The sequence below is a fragment of the Manacus candei genome, unplaced genomic scaffold, assembly GCF_025592945.1.
Source record: "Manacus candei isolate 608988 ecotype Guabito, Panama unplaced genomic scaffold, ASM2559294v1 h1tg000048l, whole genome shotgun sequence".
Classification (NCBI taxonomy): Eukaryota; Metazoa; Chordata; class Aves; order Passeriformes; family Pipridae; genus Manacus; species Manacus candei.
In genome coordinates this window covers 875806-892943 of record NW_026138096.1, presented here as the reverse complement: position 1 = coordinate 892943, position 17138 = coordinate 875806, and the positions used below count along the sequence as shown (strand labels likewise).

Sequence of the window (17138 nt, the reverse complement as noted above, 5' to 3'; positions counted from 1 at the left end):
AGAATAAAACATTAAAGCAAGAGGGTGTGAAGGCAAAATGGTCAAAAATCAAGAAACTTGGGAGTGGAGAGAGAAAGCAAACTGCCAAGGACAGGCCTCAGCACTTCTTGATGGCACCAAGGTGCCAGTTAAGAGACTTCATTTGGTGGAGGAGAAGCCAGAAGCTGTGGCCTCAGCATACACCAAGGGGTCTCATATCTGAGGCAGAGGAGCCTGAAGGATTCTCGGTTTGACTCATTCTTGCTTGTATCCAAAGTCAAGAAGTGTATGCCACAAGACCAAGAAGCACCAAAAACCTAGTGGATTTTGCACCAATATAGCCAGAACCTTTCCTCATAATCAGCAGATAGAGAGAGATCAGGTTTCTCTCTCTAAAAGTACCTGCATCAGGATAGGCTGAATCATCCTTTGGTAGCACCTGTCCTGTGTTTGAAGAAGATTAGGTAGCTAATGCAGAGCGGACACTTCCTTTCCACATGGTTAAAAATAGATGAGATTCACCCCATGAAAGTTGTTTTAACAAACACACCGATTGGGGTAGGTGGCTACCATGGTAGAGATAAGCTGGCATGAAGGATGTGAGTGCTCCTGTCTTTGAGTCAATTTAAAAAGACTACTCATATATGCCAAGATGGCTGTTTTGAAGGAAGAATTGCTAGAATTTGGGCTTGATTTAAACGTGAGGGATGGAAAAGCTGACTACTCACAAAAAAACCCTAAAATGAATGATTTCCTACGCACTTTGTAGAAATAGGCAGCTGGTTATAGAAGAGACACAGAGAAGCATTGCTTCCACCCTTGCTAGACGCCTGAGAATGGCCCAAGTAGAGGACAGCTTCTGTTCAGGCTTGCACACAACCGGATGTCAGGTGTATGACATGGACACAAAGGGAAGCCAGATGCTACCAGTTCTGCAGCTCACCAAACTAATGTTTATGAGGACTGTGCTGTGAAGCAACTCACTACCCAGAGAGGAACCATTACTTGGCTGGCAACATTTAATCAGCGTGTGATCATCTGCAGGGCCTTGGTCTGTACTCCGGATTTTTTTTAACCCTTGTAAAACAGATGGCTGCAGAGTTTCTGAAACAGATGCCAATATCATGAATAATTCTGGAGTGTTAAGCCATAATACAGCAAAGATAAACATATATCAATTATTTTTCTATGCTGCAAATGTATTTTCATCCTAACTCTGCAAGATGGCTTGGATACCCACACAGGTTCACAATCACATCAGAGATGACTGCAAATGCCGAACCGATTCTTTTCCCCCCTCTACATTTTTTATGTATATAGCAAACACACACAGATTTAACAAATATGAATTGTTACATTGAGTGAGACCAAAGGTCCATGGGGCAGGCAAGAACGCAGCCATCCAGTCACTGACATTGGGCATGGATGGATGTCTAGAGAAAAGTACAACAGGTCAAGCACATAATGACACTTCCCTTGTGTACTCACACATTCAACAGCTGTTTACAAATTCTTTCACTACTGAGCTACAGCTTCTCCAGAGCACAAAGGGAGCTTGCTTGTTTCAGTCTTTTCTGGGGTCTATTCATCTGTATCAAAAGTATATTTGCATGTGCCAAATTATTTATTCGTTTGTGCTTCCAATGGATGGAAAGGGTAAAACCCCACCTTTGACACTGGAATACCTCAGAAGGCACCACCTTGTGCCACCACACCCCAATACGGGCTGTGTCCCAGCTCGCGTGGGTGTCTGACGAGCCCAAGAAACAAGGCTTGCTGGCAGACCCTGGGCGGATGGGGACGAAGGGGTGACCAACCCAGGTGCCCGGGAGCTCTGACCCCCCTCACTGCCCCACGCAGTGACCCGCCCGCACGCCCGACGGACGGCGGGGGACATTGGCAACACGGGCACACGGCGGGGGACATTGGCAACACGGGCACACGGCGGGGCCGGGCCAGGGGGCGGGGCCGGGCCGGGGGGGCGGGGCCTCGACACCCGGCCCGTCTCGTGCCGCCGCGCTCGCGCTCCACCCGCCCCGCCCCGCCCCGCCCCGCCCCGCCCGCCCGTGGCGCGCGGCCGTGCGTCAATGCAAATAAGCGGTGCGCGAGGCGAAGGGGCGGGCGCTCCCCCCCCGGCCCGAACGAGCGCCTGATGGGATCGCAGGCGGCGGGAGAAACCAGCGTCCCGGCTTCCCCCCGCACTATCCGTAGGGATGAAAGCCAGTGGCACCCGCCGGCGCAAAACGAAATAAAATCGTTTTGTTTCAGGTGCGTCTCGCTTAACGACACAAAGGTCGCCGAAGCCCAGTGATTGCCTTGCTCGCCCATAAGGCTCGCAGAGCTGCCACCTCCCTTTCGCTTGCAGTGGTAGCGCCCACACGGCTCGTCGTCGCCGGGGGTGAGCGAGAGGAGGGGCGAGTTCCGGAGCTGATGCATTATTCATGAGAGGCGGGGCCACAGGTCTCATTACCAAGGTCGGGCGGACAGGGGCCGGGCCTGTGACGTCACTGTGACGAGTGTTCCGGCGCTCTTAAGGGCGCCGCGGCGGCCCCCGGCCGGCAGCGGGGCGGGGGCGGTGGCCGGGCTGGGGGCAGCAGCCTCGCTGAGGAGAACGGGTCGCCTGCCCTGCGGAGGTACCGGCGGCCTCCCCGCCTTCCCTCCCTCCCTCCCCGCCAGTGCCAGGCCCGGGAACGCCCCGCTCTCCCCCTGCGTCGCGGTGTGGCGGCTGGGGGATCGGACGGAGGAGTTGGTGTCCGGGGACAGTGACCTGTCCGGGCGGATTCCTGACCTAAGCGGATTCCCTGTGGGTGCGACTGTAAGCGGGAAGGGCCGCCCTACCGGGGGTCCCGATAAATGAAAACGAAAAAGAAAATATCTGATAAAAATGGGCTCGTTATCGAAAAGCTGCGGTATTTTTAAAGCAGTACAGTGGCGCTGATGGCAAAGAAGAGGGCTTTATTCTATAAATTAGCTATTTTCGGACTTACATAGTGGCTTGCGATAGGCGGGTATTTAAACACCCCACCCCCCCCGTCCCATTTCTCCACAAAGATTATTAATTATCTTTGTCTCTTTGGTGTGCCGGGGTGGGGGCTCACCCCTGTGCCGAGCCGGTGTCAGGGGAGCTCCCGCAGGCGGCCGCCCCCAGCCCCTGCCCCCTGTCCTGCCCTCCCCGGAGCGGCCGCAGCCGCCTCGTTCCTCCTCCTCGTCCTGCCCCTCGCCGCCCGCTGTAGCCGGTTCCCCTGGCAGCGTGTCCGCCGGGTCGCCCCTGCCCTCTCTGTTTTCCCTCAGCGGCCGCTGCTGCGCATCATCAAAACATGCAGGATGAGCTGCTCCTGGGGGTGACACAGCAGCAGCAGCCAGGCAGCGAGAGGCTGAGCAGCAGCCCCGCGTCGGGACACCCCCCTTTCGGCCACCCCTCCTCTGACTTTAAACCCTGTCTCAGCCCCCACCAGGATTTAAACAAGCAGCAAGCGCAGCAGCCACAGCCGCCGCCTCCTCAGCTGAGCCAGAAGAGGAAAGAGTTTAAGCAGCAGCAGCAGCTCAGCAGCCCAGCCCAGCTCGGCAGCAGCCACCCCCTGAATAACCACCACCCCCCAGACTATCATCACCACCCCCCTCAGCAGCAGCAGCAGTTCAGCCACCCCACTGACAAGTACCAGCAGCAGGAGCACAGGCAACAGCAGCAGCTCCAGCTCCTCAGCGCTCACCCCCTGGAGCCGCCGCGGACGGGGGATCACCCGCACCACCGGCCCCTCGGCCCCGCCGAGCACCAGGGCGGTGCGGACAGGGGGGGTTCGGAGCGCCTCGCCCCTTCCTGCCCGGGGGGATCGGCGTCCGCGGACCCCAATGTGGGGGTGGCCGCCGCCTCCTGCGTGAATCCGCCTCCGTCTCCTCATCTGCAGGCGAGAGCCAAGCTGCCCCCCATGGAGTCCCCCCCGAACAGCCACTTACTGGGCAGCCCCGGGAACCTCCTGCCCGGCGGGCTCGGCTCTGGCTTCAGCAGCCTGCAGAGCCCGGAGATCCCCAGCCCCCATCACCAGAGCGGGGGCGGCTCCTCCTCGGCGGCTTCCCCTCCTCCTCCGCCGCTGCCCGGCTTCGGCACCCCCTGGTCGGTGCAGACCTCGTCGCCGCCTCCGCAGCAGACGCAGCAGCCTCCGGTCTCCAGCGGCGGCGGCGGCGGGCAGATCAGCGCGATGCCGCCCCCGAGCCCGGAGTCTGAGACCAGCTTCTATCCGGGGATCCCGTCATCGATCAACCCCGCTTTCTTCCAGAGCTTCTCGCCGGTGTCTCCTCACAACCCCTGCGCCGGGCCCTTCAGCAGCCCCTTCTCGGCCGCCGCCCCCCCGCCGCCGCCGCAGATGAATTTACCTCAGCAGCAGCAACAGCAGCAGCAGAACCGGAGATCCCCTGTGAGCCCCCAGCTCCAGCACCAACACCAGGCGGCGGCGGCCGCCGCCGCCTTCTTACAGCAGAGAAACTCCTACAACCATCACCAGGTATCGGGCGGGGAGCGCAGGGCGATTGGGAGCCCCGGGGCGGGGAGGGGGACGCGAGGACAGGACGGGGGCGCCGCTGCCCCCGTTTCGCTGGTCGCGGGAGCCGGGCGACTTCGCCGCCGGCGCCGGGCGAGGCTGCGCGGCGGTGACAGCCCGGCGGGACCGCGGTGGCGGCGGCAGGGCGGGGCCGGCCCAGCGGGAGGGAGGGGGGGAGGGCACCTGCGCCCCCCGCCCGGTGCGGGCCCGGGCGGCCGGAGGGGTCGAGCCGGAGAAGTCTGCGGGCAGCGTCCGCTCCGCGCCCGGCCGCGCTCCCCGGCCGCTCCGGGTGGCAGGTGCCGGAACGGCCCTGCGGCCCCGTCCCCTGCGCTACTGCCGGCACTCCTCGGTGCGCCGTCGGCTGTCCAGGGACGCCGGCTTTTTCGGGACGAGGGAAGAATGATCTTTTAAAAGAGCGCAAACGCTCCTGTTGGTGTCAGGGAGTCTCGCCGTGAAAACGCCCCCTCGTCCCCCGCGGCGGGCGGGCTGTCCCCGAACAATGAGCCTGACAGCTCCGGCCGGCGCCGCCCCCGCGCAGCCCCTTCCCCGGCCTCGCACCGGCCCTCGGCCGGACGGGCGCAGGTCGCCGGGAAGGGGTTTAGGTGCGGAAGCTGTCGCTGTGCTGCCCTTTCAGCGGTTTTGGCTGACGTTGCTTGAATGTGTATCCGAGGACAGCGCTGTTTCAGGTTCCCATACTTCTGTGACCGATTTTTATCAAGTTGTGTCACGATCCCGTGTTAAAAATGGAAGTTTATGTTTCTTTCTGGAACAAAATACTGTAAGAAATCAGAGAGAAGCAAATCTATGTTAATATCACCAGCAATTGCATTATAAGCCCATCTTGCTGTGATTATTTGCTCAATTATGAAAGGCTGGAGTTGTATAGGCCTCCTCTTAATTTTTTTTTGTTCTAGTATTAAATCCTGTCAGTTTTAATCGGTAGAGCTCAATTTGTATTAGAACTGGAATAGCACATTAAGTATGCCTATCCAACTACTGATTCCAGTGCATCACCATTTGAAGCTAGTTGTCCTTAACGTCTATAATAACCTTCTTCAAACAAATTCCAAAGCAATTCTCCAGCAGTGAGGTGTACAGGAATTTTCTCTCACTTACAAGTTGTAGGTATACTTAAACAGTGCCATGACAGCATAGCTAGCAATATTAGAGGCTTGTTAACATTTGGCATTATCTCTTAAGGTTTGTTTCACAATAGAGTGCCTGCCTCTCCCAAAATTCCAACCCAAGTATTCAAGTTTTACAACATAATTATCTATAATTATATAGAATGGGATGTTTTCCTGATTACTTGACCAAGAATGACTTCAGTAGTTTTTTAGTTTGTTTTCTGGGGTTGCGGGTAAGAGAGATGTTGTTATAACTTTAGCTTTCTGTCTTCATAAAGTTCTGTTTTATCTAATGCATAATGTATTGACATGCTTTAAATTTTTAAGTTATTAGAATTGCAAGCTGAGGGTTGCTTATTGCTAAGCTTAGAGATAAAAGTACTGTATTTTCACTTAACAGAACTGAATTTAGATTTATCACACGCCCCCATTCCATTTCTATGTTTGAGAAAAAGCCTTTCCAAGAACAGTCAGATTTGAGAATGCTAAAGATAAATACAGTTCTTCACTGTCAGTCAGGCTCAGTGGGTCCACCTCTTGGTAGTATGACAACCACTATAGGTCACTTTCTAGCACAAGTTGTGGCTTAGGAATAACAAGTTATTATCTTGTAAAAACCTTCCATCTAAAAACTGCTTCTGTTTTCATGTTGGAGAATATAGGGTGCTTGTTAGATACATGTGCATCTAGGTAAGATAGACCACCTGTAGACAAAAAAAAAATTCTCCAAAAAAAATTGCAGACTACATCCTGCAGAATACCAGATTCATTACTCCAGAAATTACTCCATTTATTACTCCAGAAATATTAGAGCAGGGGCTTCAGAATAATGCGTTTTAATGTGGAAATGTTAAGATAGCTTTTCAAGCTGATTCTCTGTACAATAGTCAGTGCTCTTTTTGCTCTTATATGGTAATACTGAGACAATGATATTTAAAATATGGGAGGGGGGATTAAATCTGTCATTTGAATTCTAATTTTTAAATTTCTACTAACTAGTGCAGTACTATTCACTGAGTAGAAATAATTCTTATTAGTAGAAATATAAATCGTGCTTTAATAATAATTTTTAAGTTAATCTCTTTGAATTTCTTGTGTTATTTTAATGTATGATAAATTGGTCTCAGGGTTTTTTGTAAGTTGGTTTTACACCCTGGAATTGTTCTTTTACATATTTTTAAGGAATGCTGCCAGTTACTAAAATGATAATCTAAATTGCTTGCACAAGTACTGTGGGGTTTACTGGGGGGATATATGAAGAAGTAGGAATTGCTTCTTTTTTTTTTGTTAATGAAGCTGTGTTTTCTTCCTTGCCTCAGGAATTAATTTACATGTTGTCAGGAAAGAGTGGTTAATAGAAATCTCTGCACATTGCTTGCATGGTGGTTGGTTGTTTTAGAGTTTGTTGGGGGTTTTTGGTTGGTTTTTTTTTTTTTTGGTTTTTCGTGAAAAAAACATGTATTTTCAAAATAATGTAAATTAATCTTTTTTTTTTTTGTTTTTTTGGGTTTTTTTTTTAGCCTCTTCTGAAGCAGTCACCTTGGAGCAATCAGAGCAGCGGCTGGAGCACAGGAAATATATCTTGGGGAGGAATGCATGGCAGAGACCATCGTAGAACTGGAAACATAGGAATTCCAGGAACTATGAACCAAATCTCTCCTTTGAAGAAGCCCTTTTCTGGTAATGTCATAGCTCCTCCTAAATTTACTCGCTCCACTCCATCACTGACACCAAAATCGTGGATTGAAGATAATGTTTTCCGAACTGACACCAACAGTAATACTCTCCTTCCTTTGCAGGTAAGGATGGTATGTAGCCGGTGTGTTCATAGTCTTGCATAGCATTTCTACTTGGTTCATTTTTAATGAGAATTAAACAGTAGTTGCAGCTCTGCTACTTGGTTTGAAAATTGTATGTTTCTATATTATTTTTAGTCTTAAATTTTAACTAATCCCCATGTTTTCAGTGTATTCTGCAGTATATGATTCTCACCTTTAAATAAGAATATTGACTGCCAAGAAAGATAGAAACTGTAGGCAGTGATGAAGCAATAAAACAAAGTATGTTTAATCCAGCAAGTATTTTCTGACTATGGTAATGCTCATATTCTTATAAATCCCTTTAGACCTCGGTATTTTTTTTTGTTTACTTGTCCTTCTACATAGATTTTCTTACTTCCGTAGATGACTCTTGGGTCTTTGACGTGTTCATCCTTTGCCGGTGTTCTAGGCTGACATTTGCATGTTAGTGAGATCTTTTTACTCCACACTTTAGCACCTTTTATGTTTTCTTTTATCTGGAAGCCCTGTGACTTAGAAGTGTTAAACAGGAGGATGTGTCTTAGAACTAAAGATCTGGGTTCACCTCCTGAATTTTTCCAGTGACATCTTATGTGACTTTAGGTAAGTCACTTAGCTCCAGCCTCAGTAACCTCCTGGTAAAATGTAAGAATGGGAAAAATAACCTATATTGATTCAGTTATTCCTTGTTAGCAGAGGCCTTTCATTTGTGACCACATTTGAATTGATAAAGCTGCATTTGCATGAATTAGCAATCTAATCCTTATGTAGCTGTAGTGGCAAAAGGATGCTCCTTGGGACCAGATGTCCCACTAGAGTTCCTGTTTCTCTTGACGTTTTGCTGGCAGAGGTCCATATGGGACAGAAGGCCATGTCCCAGCTCTGTCCAGGTGAGCTCAGTTACTGGCAGTATTCTTGAAGTTAACATGACTTTTGAACGTGCCAAAGTCCTGCTCCAAGTGTATGTGTTTGGACCTGAAACTCAAGAGGATTTGCTCGTACTGTGAATACTGGTTCCATTAAGTAGCCTTGCTAGCTGGAATATCATAGTTGAATAATCTTTTGTGTGGCTAGAAAGATGGGGGCAATATGTGGCATTCTTCAGGTATTATGTTCTGTTAAGGAAAACAGATTACAGACTGGTAATGCTTTGCAGTGCAGGGCTTTGAGAATAGTAGAAAGTAAACCCTGAAATGTGTCCCAAAGATGCTAGCCTAAGGAACAGGTTTAAAAATATTAATGCTGTCATATGTTGAAGCTGCAGCAATGTATACATTGGAATTCATATGCAGCTAAGCACAAATTGTGAATATATTTGCTCATTCAATAGGCCTTAGAAGTCCGTATGACCATTACTTTCAACTTCCAGAAGCTTCTATAGTGGTTGTTTTCTATAGATTAACTCATTTTGTGTCTAAACAAATGTCTTATGCCTTCAGACTATAATAATTTCTATGTAGTAGGGTAGGAAAGAAATCCTTGTAGTTTAACTTTATCATACATTAATGTTTCTACTTAGGGAATAGGGGATTTTTTTAAGAGATAGTGTCAAAGTGACACTTTGGAAACTTAGTTGTTGATCATACCTGTGAGCACCAGAACCACCAATTAAATGGCTTTATTTACACTGTAGATCTGTCTATGCTTAAATCTCCCTGACATGTATAAAGTCATGGTTGAAGAACACAGTAAAAATAATCCTCTTTGAAGGGTTGCAGTGTTATCTACTGCTATTGTGGAAACACTAGATGTTTCCATAAATTGTTTTGCTACACTGAAATTGTGTTCTTATTTTTCAGTTAGTACACTATTGTTATATGATTAATTCCTTGTGATGACTATTACATTTTGGAAGTCATAATGAAAAAGTTAAATAGAGCTTGGAGCTCGTGCTTCTTTTCATCAGGACTTGTGTTGGCAATTGCGATGCTGTCAAACACCCATCTTGCTAATTTGTACTGTGCTTGTTTCCTTCCATAAAAGGTTGTGGTATTTAGATTGAAGAATCTTAAAGATACAGTAGCAATATCTGAAGGTACCAAAAAATAGTACTAATTAAATTTTGTGCTGTCTGGAAAGTCTAACACAAAAGCGTTTGTGTGTGTAGAAGTTACCTATTTCTTCCAAGCTTCCACGGAGCCAATACACTTTAGCATGCACGTTGGATACCCACGCTGCATCACTCACACTTTTGCAGAATAATTTTTTTCTTTGTTTTAGCTGCAGTAATCATTTTGTGTGGGAGGGGACAAAGCACCTTTCGTCTGAACTTTAGCTAGTTCAAATTTAGCAAATAAACACAGGTTAGAAATGCCACTTTGTGTAGATTGTTAATGTTCAGATACCATTTTTTTAAAATGCTTTATATTTTTTCTAAGTCCAGATAGCCTTCAGCAGTGTCAGCTGCTCATCCATTTTCTGAAGAACATGTATCTCATGCAAACAAGATAAACCACAGAGGAATTCTATGCAAATTCAAAGCTCTGCCCTTCCATCAAGCTTCTTTATTCTTTGGTCTTTGCATTGATGGTGGTCCCCAGTATAGAACTGACATCACTTCTGGTGAAAATAATGTTTGCTGACATTAAACTAACATACCAGTGACAATGAATGTCATTACTGATAACTGAATAAATAATTATATGTATTACAGGGATGAAAGCAGATTTTTCTGTACTTCCTAGTTAAAACTGAAATATGTCCCATGTGAAGTTGAACTCACAGTGGCCACATTCGTTGCAGCAAAGTTGCTTTTGCTTACAGAAATTATGAAGGATATCTCTTGGGATTTTTGAAAAGTTCAACAGGTTTTGAAGGAAGAATTGCTAGAATTTGGGCTTGATTTAAACGTGAGGCAACACTGATTAACCGTGAGTAACTTAAGCCTATAGCCAAGTTTTCTTATGGGACTCACTGTAAGAAGCTATTTTTGCCTTCCTCAGGTTTTTAAGTTAATATAAACTGCATCAAATAAAGTTCTTTCATAGACAAAATCATGTCTACAGGTTTTAAGTTCTGCCATACTGCTTGCGCCATTATAGCTACTTCATATAGGGAAGGGATTGTTGCTTTGTACCAGAATCATTAAAGGAACAGTCCGAAACCTTGTCAGATATTGACACCATACAACTTAAGCATTTAATTGAGCAGTCTATTTCTCTCTCCTTAGAGAGAATCTAGGCTCCTTATTTAGATAATCTAATTCTCTAGAAGAACATACCTGGCACCACTGACCTTACACAGCCCCTGGGATTCCAGTTTAGGCACTTACATTGCGTTTCAAGAAGTCAGATAATATGACTATTCCCTCTTATTCCCTGACCTGAAGTAAAAAAATATATTTTTTTAACACCTGATACTGTTGTTTTTCCCGAAAAAACATGCTTCAGGCATTTATGTGGCCAGCATGCAAGCACAGAAATCAGTGTTTTGTGTCTCCATTTTTCTTGATTTACGTTCCTTGGATGAGGACAGTAATTAACCGTTTCTAAATTTACTTTTTTTTTTTTTTTTTTTTTTTTTTTTTTTTAGAATTGCAGTGTCTGCTAACTCTATTTCGATTACAAGCTTAGTTTTTCTTACTGTCTTGCAAATGAGCTTACTAAAACCTGTTAAAACAGTTTAATAATACACTACAGTGTTCAGCTATTTTCATTGTAGTAAAAACACTGCATTCTATGAATATGAATTTAGTTTCTGTGTCTCTTTTGAGTTACAGAAATACACTGCGTGTCTGGGTGTTTTTCACCTTGATTTGTCCTTCCTGTTTGTTCAAACAAACAGTATGTGTAATGTTCATGGTCCTAAAAGCTGAGCTTTATTATTCTGTGTTGGAATTTAGATCTCCAGCTGGGATTTGTGTTGTAAGGTAGCATCTTGTACAAATGCATATTTTTCTTTTGCTATTTATTTTTTAAATACGCTCAAGTTTTCAAAGATAGCAAATCACTTGAAATAAGACTGTATGTCACAACAGATGTTAGTTTTAGATATTTAATTTAAGCTGCTGTCATGTTGCTTGTGCCTTACAATCACTTCCATTCAGAGAATTTCAGATTTTCAATATGATAGTTTTAGTACAATTTAATATAGCATAACAGTTTAAATGGCTAATCTAGATGATACAGATAGCAGTGAATATTAGGTGAAGAGCAAGTTGCTAAAGTTGGATTCTTAATGCCATGTTTAGACTCCAAAATATGTGGCCTGTTTCTTCAGAAGTGCTGAGTGTTTGTCAGCTGATGTTAAACTTGAAGGCATTGGGAGTACAGCTGCGAAGTTCTCTTAGTCTTTAGACTAGTGTAATTGTCCAAACAGTAATTTATAAGCCAGGCTTTACCACTTTATTTTTACTAAGGTTTTTTATCTGACAAGGTTTTTTAAGGCATTGCTGGCGCAGAACAGTTTTGGGATTTTTTATGCAGTAGATTGATTACCTGGGACTGATTCAATAACACACAAAACCAGATATCTGTGTTTGAGGACCATACAGGGGATATCTCTGACTGGGGAAAGCAGTCTGCTGCCATGCTTTTAACGTCAGGATCACAACCTTTCAATAAATAGTATTAGGAGCGGTAGAGATTAATGATTCAAAGGAATTAATTAGTGGGAAGTTGGTGGGGCTTACCATACAAGTATTTTTATGACTTCGTGTGAACTAAGACTTTTTTCCTACTATTTAAATTTGCTTCAGTTATACAACTGATTCTATTAATGCAATACAAAATCAGCGTTAGGGAAATTCAGCAAAATATTTAACAGTGTGGAAGTATAGCAATGATGTGTGTGCTGAGTAGGGTATCTCACCTCGTTCTGCCAAAGCACGGTTCTTCTGAGGTAAAATGAATACGTTCTCACCTAAGATCTATCCAAAGTACATTTACCATATGTGCTGATGTATTTACTTAAGTACCAAAGGCAGTATAGATATTTCTCGGGGCGAGGGGGGCGGGGTGTGAGGAACCCAAAACTTGAATAACAACTTCCCATTCAAATGTCTTAATTGTCCCTTTAGTTATTTAATTGAAAATATCAGTACAGAAATTTTCCAGATTTTTCTCGTAAGTCAAGATTGCCCAGTCTTTAATGATCTCCATGATGTGTCTGGTTGTTTCCAGTTTATGAATATATATTCTTGAGCTGAAGTATTCCAGTATAGATACAGTACATGCTGTTGGGATTTTTTTGTTTGTTTTTAAATGCCTATGTAGTTGGGAAGTAGGTGTGTCTTTGCCACAGGACCTGTTCTGGTGCATTTCAGGCTCAGTTGAGCTAGCTTACATAGCTGATTGTGTCATTTTAACTTCAAAACACTTTGTTGTCAGGTTGACCGTTCAGAGATGTCTACCAGACATCTTTAGTTCAACTCTACCACTAATGACACCATGAAAAGTAACCAAACAATTTCTTGTGTCTACTTTAAGGCTTCCTTCTTGCCTTTTTTATAGAGCTAAAATTGTAATTGTCATAGGTTTTCATATTAAGTTTTTCATTTACACTAGCTGTGGTTTCAACAAGGGGATTATGATTATAGTATGTTCTCACTAAAATGAGAATGACTTGAAGTTCGGATTTTAGCAGGTAGTTTAGAATATGTAATGTACTTAATTGTTAGGTTATTACTGGTAAGGTTAATACTGAATACTATATTCAGGTGCTTTTTAAAGTCTGGATACTTTATTACTAAATCAGTTGTTGCTGTCTAGTCTTAGAGCACATTTTTATTCAGGGGTCAGTTTTAATTTAATTTTTCTTTATTTTAGCTTCTAACAAACTCAGTTAATTCATCAGAGTCTTTTTTGCAGCCAACTAAGACCATACTTGAAACTGACTACAAGCTTTATGACTTTTGTCTTCAGCCCCCATCGCATGCTATAATCCTATAGAATATGAAGGGACATGGAAATGGTCATCGTAAAAGATACTACCACTTAATGATTTTAATACCTGTGTTAGAAGGCTAATTCTTTACTTGAACTAGTTCTGCAGATCAGTAGTTTAGAGCATATGTTCAAAATTAAAAGTTGTCAAACCTATTAACTATGAGCATCTATTTTTAATGTTCGTAATTAAAGAGTAGCAAAACTATTCACCATAATGGCTTCTGATGTTGCATTTGCTTTATGTATAAATGACAATATATGAGCTTTGAGATGTGACTGCACTGAGTTTCTGCAAATGCTGAAACAGGATAATCTTTGCGTAAATTGCATGGGTATATTTAGAAGTCTTAAATAGTCTGCCAAGAAAAATTATTTGTTCAGTAGTTTAGCTTTGAAACTTGTTCTTCAGAGAAAGCTGCCCTCCTCCCATCCCTGCGCGTTCAGATGCACGGCTTGGGGACTTCTGAAATGTGCACTCTCTAGATGTGTTTTACATGACGTTGTCAAAAGGTCCTTCTAACAGTCCTCCGTGGGAAGGATACTTTATGCTTCTCCTATATTGTTTAAATTTGTAAAAATTCAGAAAATAATTATCACTTTTCCGTAAAATTTCTTACACAGTCTTAACTTTAAGTGGAGATGACAATTTATCACTTTGCCATTTAGCTCTGGATCTGTAGGCAGTTGCACCAAACCCACATTTTCAATTCTGTTGTGTATGAACACAGTTGTGATTCTGGTATTGGAAAGGTGGGTCAAGCAGCATTCAAATGCTTATACAATTAAAAGGAAGTAAAAAGCTATTTTGAGTATTTGTAGTGCTTGGGAGAAGTTAACTGTCAGCTCTGGGGGGGGGGAAAGCTGGCATTATGTTGTGACATTCCACTGAGATACAGTCCTCCTGTATCTCACAGCAAGAGTCACTTGCTTCTTAGCATAGAACTGATGAGCCAGAGCTGAGGGAAATGCAAAATATTTTAAAGGAATTCAGCCTTCACAAAAGGTGCTCTTGGAGTCAGGATAATAGAAAGCATGTATTAACATACACACTCATGTATCAATGCCTTTGTACTACTGATTATCTTTAGTTTCATTATTTCAACACGGTTGAGAAGCAGTTATCTTCTAAAACAACCTGGAACTACTTTTAAAACAACATGGAAAAAGTCCCAAGAATTAGAACTATTTCCATGTTGTTTTAAAGGTAGTTCCAGATTGTTTTAGAAGATAACTGCTTATCAGCTGTGTTGAAATAATGGAACTAAAGGTAGTCCCAATTCTTGGGACTATTTCCACATGCATGGAGAACTGTGTAGAACAATCGTGTTCAGAGGTGGTACTTTTTGTGCTTGTCCCAAAAGTTGACCAAAATCATAATGGAAGTTTTCTGATGTAGTAGAGCATGCTGTAGTAGAATCATCCCCTTTCAACAGAGCTTTCCAGAAAATGTTTGCTAATGTGTGACCTACATTATTGAAATACTTTTAAGTTTAGCTTTGAAATGAAAGCTCCGTATTTGCATAGATGATAACTGTTCTCTTTAAAGATATGATGTACGTATTTAGGGAGCTCAAAGCAGTGTTTTAGCATTATAAAGCCTAGTTGCACAAAGATCTAAAATGACCCTTGTACCCAAAGAATGACTTACTGCTTTTGAGATAGTTAAATTTCAAGTAATGGTGATTTATAGCATGCAGTGTGAATTGAAATAGAGATTAAAATTTTGAAGCACTGATTGCCAAGATATTATCAAAACTCACAAGTGAATAATGTGATGTGTGAGTAGTGGGATAGTAGAATGCAATTCCTGTACTTAAATCCTGCTTTAGTGTGTTCCCAGCATTTTTATAGTGTGAGGTGCCTACCTATTATATGTTTCCACTACCAGAAAATATGTAATACAATTCAAGGAAACAGACCTCTTTATTTTTTTAGCTTTGTAGACATGAACTTTTTAAGGTGTAAAGAGGATGGGAAAAGTTTATTATTTCTCTACTTCAAGCAGCACAAGACCTTTCACTTGAGATACACAGAACTTGCAAAATAGAATGATGCAAGGGTGAAGTTAGACTCATTTCACCATGTCACCCAGTGGAGCAGTTTACAAATTAATTGCAAACACATGTTCTATGTTTTATTTTTCCATTCCTCTGTAAGATCTAGGACCAAGTGGGCCAGTTTTAGGAACTAAGCGTGGTGGAGCTTTTTCTTACTGGCTTCTGCTCTCCAGAGCATTGTTAAGTCTGTAATAGTGATAATCGTACGTTATCTTATATGTTTTCCAGATAGTCATACATTATCTCAACATATATGTATGTAATAATGATCAAAAAAAAATAAAATCTGTAGTGAACCTGTAACAAAGATAAAATGTCGCACATACAGTTTAGTCAAGTTTTTATCAATACTAGTTCTTTTCCCCTCTCAGCTACAGAGGTAGCAAAGCATGTTTTCTGTTTACTTAGCATTGTATTTTGCAAGAGCACTTACTACTTACCAAGTACTGCCTTAAGCTGAATGTAAGACTTCATTGAAAACCCTGATGAGATACCTTTTGAACGTTAGGGGACAGTAGGGAACAGATCCAGCTCTGCCACTGCTCACACCTTCTATAGAAAGGAGGTTTGCAGTGGTAAGCAGGTTCTTTTCATTGTCCTATCCAGAAACAAACCTGTAAGGGCATGGAAGCAGATTAGTCACTTCAGTTTCATTCTAATGCTTCTCAGGACAGCTAGAGAACTGAATGAAAACCAACCAGTCCCAAAGTAGAGGCTGTTGTGAACTAAAATAGTGCTGGTGACTTGTTGGCACTCAAAACAGGTTGAAGTTCACCTAACAAAGTGTCACTGGCATTTGATCTGGGATGTGGCAGGAGACAACAGAAACCTACTTTTTTAATTTATTGTTAAAATTGTCTAAGGGCTTCCAGAAAGAAAGTAAAGAGTCTGATCAAATGACTGTAACAGATTGCTTACCCAACAGGAAACCATTACTCTTTATAGTTGTTTGAGGGAGAGAGAGCTGGAAAAAAAGGCTTCTCCCTCTTCATGCCAACATTGAACTCTCTAAGAAAGATGAAAGTAAAATGTAAATTTCGTCAGGGCTTGTCTTGCAAAGCTGATCATAAGTCACAGTTTCTGACTCATGGAAGACCTCTATTTCAAAGCTTGAGTTTTTACTCCTCCAATGTAAAGAATACCTGCTTTCTGAGGGATGTAGTTTGAAATGAGTCTTATGTTCTGCTGAACTGTCATGGAAAGTCAGTGAATGTGGATCAGATACCTTCTGTGTCCATTATATACATACTAAGTGGATGGCTGTGTCTTTAGGGAGTTTTAACAGTCATGGGATGTGTGTGGTGTAGTTCATACTACTCTTTGGAATTATTACAGTGCATACAGAAGACAACAGTAAAACCAAGGCATGATTATAGTCCTTAAGTTCATTAAGTGCAGTACAGTCTAACCAGAAGCCTTGCAAGTAGGAAGAGATTATGGTTTTACACAAAGTATTTTCAGTTTCTGAAGGTATCCCAGAAAGACTAAAGGACTTAGTCCTCTTTCTTCTGTTTCTGTTTATTGGAAAACATGGGAGAAAGTGTCATAGGTAAACAAAATCATGGAAAACCTTTATGGTTCATTTTATTGGTAATAAATTTTATTACCTTCAGTGAAAATGTTTGTAAGACAGTATGGTAACTTCATGTTTATGTGCAAAAAAAATTGTCCTCTGTAAAACTGAATATCTGTTAGTAGGCTTTGTGACATTTCTTCTTTGTAGTTTAGCTTTAATTTTCCATCCTTTAGCCATTTA

The 17138-nt window shown here is 43.3% G+C and overlaps 1 protein-coding gene across 7 annotated transcripts in view; it reads left to right on the top strand.

The window, feature by feature from the left end:
- Positions 1-2064: 2064 nt before the first annotated feature.
- Positions 2065-17138, top strand: part of CPEB2 (cytoplasmic polyadenylation element binding protein 2) — a 55038-nt gene continuing 39964 nt past the window's right edge. For 4 of the 7 annotated variants that reach the window (XM_051798434.1, XM_051798432.1, XM_051798433.1 and 1 more), the window contains exons 1-3: positions 2492-2612; positions 3425-4478; positions 7162-7440. In XM_051798434.1, coding sequence (XP_051654394.1) covers positions 3906-4478; positions 7162-7440 — 852 coding nt within the window. In that variant the 5' untranslated portion in view covers positions 2492-2612; positions 3425-3905. Of the gene's footprint in view, positions 4479-4526; positions 5201-7161; positions 7441-17138 lie in introns of those variants that run through there. The other 3 variants (XM_051798436.1, XM_051798430.1, XM_051798435.1) reach the window with 3 other exon arrangements.